The 6,421-nt window shown below is 59.5% G+C and overlaps 1 protein-coding gene across 1 annotated transcript; it reads left to right on the top strand.

Moving 5' to 3' along the window:
- Window positions 1-502: 502 nt before the first annotated feature.
- LOC129784363 (uncharacterized protein DDB_G0284459-like) lies at window positions 503-1,650 on the top strand. Its single transcript, XM_055802882.1, has 2 exons — window positions 503-509; window positions 613-1,650. Exons 1-2 carry the CDS (start codon window positions 503-505, stop codon window positions 1,272-1,274), a joined length of 669 nt encoding a protein of 222 aa, XP_055658857.1. The 3' UTR covers window positions 1,275-1,650.
- Window positions 1,651-6,421: the final 4,771 nt, after the last annotated feature.

Here is a 6,421-nt window from a genome sequence, read left to right as displayed (position 1 = left end):
TATGAGCTTTTCCTAAGCTACACATTCACACCACTCGCTTTTTCCCAGTCAAAAAGTGCACTCCTGCAAAATCTCTCCTATTTAAAAAAATATACATTTAAAATTGCTGTTACTAACAGATGCTTCCAAATGCAAACAGAGCAAATGCACCCCTAGTTCCCACAGCAAAACGGAATGCATCATACGGAAAGGATTTAACAGCTTGAGCCACGTGGGTGCTTTTGCATACGGAGGCAATAAGTATGAATGCCCGGGCTGCGAGTGGGCAAAGGGCAGGGGGAAGGGCACCCCGCAGCCGCAGCGAGCAGCACTCCCGGGGTCCGGTGGCGTAAACTGGGCTGTGACCCGGCCCAGTGCTCGCCCAGCCAGTGCTCCGCACAGGGTTGGTGGGCCGTTGCTGCCACCTGGCGACCAAAAGCGGGTACTGCACCCGCCCGGTTGGGGGAGCGCTGCTGCTGTGACCCGGCGGCCAAAAATCGGTGCTGCAGCCCTGGCGACGCGCATGCGCGGTGGCGCCTCCCCAGTCGGCGCTGCCGGCCGCCGTTAACGGCACCGCGATCCCGCGCAGCCTGCGGGGTGGTGCCGCGGCGCCCGCTGCTGCCTCCCGGTAAGGAGGCGCCGCTGCCGTCCCCCGAGCACGTTGCCAGAGCGTGCTTGGCACGGGAGTACGGAGCTGCCGCGCCGCTGCAGCCCCGGGACAAACGCAGCCCGCGGGTGCTCGCTGCTGCAACGGCCCCGCCCCTGGCGACAAGCCCCCACCTGGGGACCGCGGGGTGCAGAGCGGCTGCGCCCCTCCACGGTTTAATTTCCCCCCCACTCGGACACGCTCCGACCGGGACCGCGACCGGGACGCCCGGGAACGGGACCCCCGCGGCTCGAACCGAGACCGCGACCAGGACGCCCGGGAACGGGACCCCCGCGGCTCCGAACGGGACCGCGACCGGGACGGGGACCGCGACCGGGACGCCCGCGGCTCCGACCGCGACCGGGACCCCCAAGGCTCCGACCGTGACCAGCACCCCCGCGGCTCCGACCGGGACCTAGACCGGAACTCCCGCGGCTCCGACCAGGACCGCGACCGGGACCTCCGCTGCTCGGACCCGGACCGGGTTCAAGAACCCGGCGACGGGACCCCTGCGGCTCATACCAGGGATCGGGACCGAGACCCCCGGAACCGGGACCCCCGCAGATGGGAGCCGAGACCCCGGGCACCGGGAGCCCCGCCGCTCGGGACCGGGACCCCGGGCACCGGGGACCGGGACCCCTGTGGCTAACGACCAGGACCGGGACCCCCAGGATCGGGATCCCCGCGGTACAGGACAGGGACCCCGGGCACCGGGACCCGCGCAACTCGAGACCTGGACCGGGACAGGGACCCCACAGACGGTGACGCCCGCGGCTAGGGACTGGGACCAGGACCCTCGGAACCGAGACCCCCGCGGCTCGGACCAGGACCGGGACCAATACCCCTGGACCGGGACCCCCGCGGGTCAGACAGGGACTAGGGCCAAGGCTCCGGGACCGGACCCCCGCGGCTTGGACCGGGACCGGGATTCTCGCAGCTCAGGACTGGGACTGGGACCACCGGGACCCACGTGGCTTGGACCGGGACCGGGACCAAGACCTCCGGGGCCGGGACCCCCACAGCTCGGGACCAGAACCGGGACCCCCAGGCCGGGACCCTTGTGGCTTGGGACTGGGACCGCGAACGGGATGCCCAGGACCGGGAACCCCGCGGCTCTGACCGGGACCGGGACCAAGACTCCTGGGACCGGACCCCCGCAGCTCGGACCAGGGACTGAAAAGGGGACGCCCGGGAAAGGGACCCCCGGGCCGAGACCCCTGTGGCTTGGGACCGGGACCACGAACGGGACACCCAGAACCGGGACCCCCGCAGCTCCAACCGGGACCGGGACCCCCATAGCTTGGGACCGGGGCCAGAATCGGGACCCCGGGGACCAGGACTCTAGCGGTTCGAGGCCGGCACCAGGACCCCTGAGACCTTGACCCCCACGGCTAAGGACTTGGACAGGGACCCTGGGGACCGGGACCCCCACGGCTCAGGACCAGGACCGGGACCCCCCAGTCCGGGACCTCTATGGCTTGGGACCGGGACCGCGAACGGGACGCCCAGGACTGGGACCCCCCCGGCTCTGACCGGGACCGCGACCGCGACGCCCAGGACCGGGACCCCCAAGGCTCCGACCGGGACTGAGACCAAGACTCCTGGGACCGGACCCATGCAGCTCGGACCAGGGACTGAAAAGGGGACGCCCAGGACCGGGACCCCCACGGCTCTGACCGGGACCCTCAAGGCTCGGACCGGGACCGGGACCAAGACTGGGACCGGACCCCCACAGCTCGGACCAGGGTCTGAAAAGGGGACGCCCGGGACCGGGACCCCCGCGGCTCCGACCGGGACTGCAACCGCGACGCCCGGGACCGGGACCCACGCAGCTCGGACTCAGGTCTGGGTCCGGGAGCCTCGGCACCGGGACCAATGCGGCTCGAACTGGAACCGGGACCGGGATCCCCGTGGCTCGGACCCGGACCAGGATCAAGAACCTGGGGACCGGGACCCCCACGGCTCGGACCGGGACCGAGACCAATACCCCTGGGACCGGGACCCCCGCGGCTCGGACCGGGACTGGGGCCAAGAATCCTGGACCAGACCCCCGCGGCTCGGACCAGGGACCGGGACCCCTGCGGCTGGGACCGGGACCAATACCCCTTGAACCGAGACCCCCACGGCTCGGACCGGGACAGGGATCCCCGCGGCTCGGATCAAGGCCCAAGACTGGGACCCCCGCGGCACAAACGGGGACCAGGACTGGGACCGCCAGAACTGGGAATCCTGCAGCTCGGATCAGGGACCAGGACTGACTGGGACCTCCGAGGACCAGGACCCTCTGCGTCTCGCACCAAGACCAAGACCTGGAGCCCCGGGACCGGGACCCGCACGGCTCGGGACCGGGTCTGGGTCCGGCACCCCCGCAGCTTCAGGCTGGGACTGAAACCAGGACCTCCAGGACCGGGACCACCGGGACCGGGACCACCGCGGCTTGGGACAGGGACCCCCGTGGCTCGGGATCAGGACCAGGACAGCCGGGACTGGCGCCCCTGCGGCTCAGGACCGGGACCTTAGCGGCTCAGGCCAGGACCGAAACCAGGTCCGCTGGGACTGGGACCACCGGGACCACTGCGGCCTGGGTCAGGGACCAGGATCCCCACGGCAGGGACCGGGACCCCTGCGGCTCGGGACTGGAACTGGGACCGGGACACCCATGGCTCAGGATATAGACGACCGGGACCGGGGTCCCGTGCGGCTCAGACCAGGACTGCGACTCCCAGGACCGGGACCCCTGCGGCTCGGGACCGGGAGCAGGACAAGGACCCTCGGGCTCGGACCAGGACTCACGGGACTAGGGCTCGAGACTGGGACCGGGACAAGGACCCCCGGGCTCGGACCGGGACTCACGGGACTAGGGCTCGAGACCTAGACTGGGACCGGGAACCCCGGGATAGTGACCCCTGTGGCTCGGACTGGGCCGGGACCGGGAACCACAGGGCTCAGACCGGGATCGGGACCAGGACTGGGACCCCGGGACCGGGACCCCTGGGACCGGGACCCCCACGGCTTTGTTAAATGAATTGTAAAGGCAAACCAGCTCGTTTTGTCATGACTTGTGGAAATGCATCCGTATCCTGTGCTGACGTGCTGTTTTGTTTTGCTGCAAACCACACAAGTCTGCATCTAGAGAGGACAACCTATCAGTCATCACCAGTGTCCTTACACAGCCTCTTCACAGCCTCACTGCCGGGACTGCAGGCGTGCTCTTGCCTTTTCCAGGCATCCGAGTGATGGGTTTTGCCTCAATATTGCCTCCACAATATTTTATTTTTCTCAGTATTTTCAGATGACTCCTAATATAGTTTCGCATACGAAGCACTTTACTCACTTGTGTAAATCATTAAAAACAAAAAAAACCCACCCACCATGAACAGTGTATCTATGTATTTTGCCACAGTGCAGGTATGTTTTTTAATTATAATTTCCAATTCAGTACCAGGGTTAGTTTAAATAATTTAATTCCTCTTCTAAATGCTTTACCAAAACACATAGAGCAGGGGTCCTCAAACTACGGCCCACGGGCTGGATACGGCCCCCCAGGTTCCTCAGTCCGGCCCACCGGTATTTACAGACACACGCCCGCCGTAGAACCAAGAAGCCAAGAAGCCGCAGATGACTGCCTGCCCCTTCATCCGTGCCGGCCTCCGTAGCCCGCCTCCTCCTCCTCCTCCTCTGCGGTGCGCGGCGGGCGAGAGGCGCGGGCATCTCCTCTGCCGGGCAAGCTCAGCCGGCAGCCTCTGCACTGCGAGGCCCAGCCAACTCGGGCGAGTCGCCAGAGCCCCGGCGCGGCAAAGTCCCTTCAGTCCCTTCTGGCCACCCTGTCCGGACTGCGCGGCCGGGCTGAGGAGGGGGGCGGCTCCCCCGTCTCTCCCTCCCTCCAGCTCCCGGGCAGGACGAGCAAGCCAGCACCAGTGGGAAGCGCACGCACCAGCATGTCAAAAAAAAGAAAAATTGAATCCGAGTGCGGGGTGTTCCAAGAAATGTGGACTTCTGATGTCAAAAAAAAGAAAAGTTGACTCCGAGTGTGGGGTGTTCCAAGAAATGTGGACTTCTGATGTCAAAAAAAAGAAAAGTTGACTCCGAGTGTGGGGTGTTCCAAGAAAAGTGGACTTCTGATTATTTTTTCACGGAGTACAAAGAAAGAGCTGTTTCAGAGCCCAGAATTCAGTGCCTGTGTTCAAGGAATACAATTTGCATCGACACTACGAAACTCAACATAAAGATAAATATGATTCTTTGGTCGGACAAGTAAGAAAAGATAAAATATTAAGAATAAAACATGGATTGACAACTCAGCAAAATACTTTTGTGAAGCAAAAGCAGCTCAATATATCATCACTTCGAGCAAGCTATCAAGTTGCCAAGCTCATAGCGTGCACTTGCAGAGCATTCATAGAGGGAGAATTTGTTAAAAAATGCCTTCTTTCTGCGGCTAAAGAGATGTGTCCAGAGAAGGCGGATTTATTTAGTACAGTGAGTCTTTCAGGACCTACAATTACACTAAGGATTGAAGAAATGGGGGAAAATTTGAATCTGTAGTTGCAAAACTCCTCAAAAAAACTTTGCTATTTCTCATTGGCACTCGACAAAAGCAATGATGTTCATGATTCTGCACAACTTCTAATTTTCATTTGTGGGACAAATGATTCTTTCAAAGTCACAGAGGAGCTTGCTGCACTGAAAAGCATCAAAGGAACAACTATAGGAGAGGATATCTATGAGAAAGTTTGCCAGACTATGAATGATTTGGAGCTGGACTGGGGTAAACTATTCAGTGTGACAACTGATGGTGCTCCTAGCATGGTGGGGTCCGTGAAAGGAGTGGTTTGCACACATTAACAAAGAGATGGACAAACGCAACCATTCACATCCAATAGCCATAACACTGCATCATCCACCAACAAGCCCTGCGTTGTAAATCACTGAAGCTGGACTCTGTCATGAAAATTGTGGTTTCTTGTGTTAACTTCATTAGAGCTCATGCACTAAACCACAGACAGTTTCAGGAATTTGTCTGAGCTAAATGTTGCCTATGAAGGTATTCTGTACCACACAGAAGTCTGTTGGCTGAGTCGAGGGAGAGTTTTGACACGATTTTATGACTTCCTTCCACAGGTTTATGATTTTGTGCTTTCTAAAAACAAAGAAGTACCAGAGCTCAAAGATGCAGAATGGAAATGGCACCTTGCGTTTCTGACAGATGTAACAGAGCTACTCAACAATTTCAATGTCCAACTTCAAGGAAAGGGGAAGCTCATCTGTGATATGTATTCACATGTGAAAGCGTTCCAAGTCAAACTAGACCTGCTCATTAACCAAGTAAAGGAGGAAAACTTCTGCCATCTCCCCACAACTCAAAACCTGTCTGCAGAAAAACCAGCAGTTGCATTCCCAAACAAAACATGTATGGATGTACTAGAAATGTTGCAAAAGGAGTTTCAAACTAGATTTAAAGAGCTTCGTCTCCATGTACAGCACATACATCTTATCCAGAACCCATTTTCTGTTGACACTGAAACTGTTGATCTGATTTACCAAATGGAATTGGCCGAACTACAGACTTGTGACTCGCTGAAAGATACATTCAAATCAAGCAGCCTTACTAATTTCTATGCATCTCTCCCCTCAGAGACATATCATAATCTCAGGAACCACGCACTCAAAATTGCAACCATCTTTGGCAGCACCTATGTCTGTGAGCAGACTTTTTCCCGAATGAGACATCTGAAATCTCCAATCAGATCCAGACTAACTGATGAACACTTGCATCACTTGCTACGACTAGCAGTG

The sequence above is a fragment of the Falco peregrinus genome, chromosome 4 (genome assembly GCF_023634155.1).
Source record: "Falco peregrinus isolate bFalPer1 chromosome 4, bFalPer1.pri, whole genome shotgun sequence".
NCBI lineage: Eukaryota > Metazoa > Chordata > Aves > Falconiformes > Falconidae > Falco > Falco peregrinus.
The sequence above is the reverse complement of the archived record's forward strand: the minus strand, read 5'-3'. Positions and strand labels throughout refer to the sequence as shown.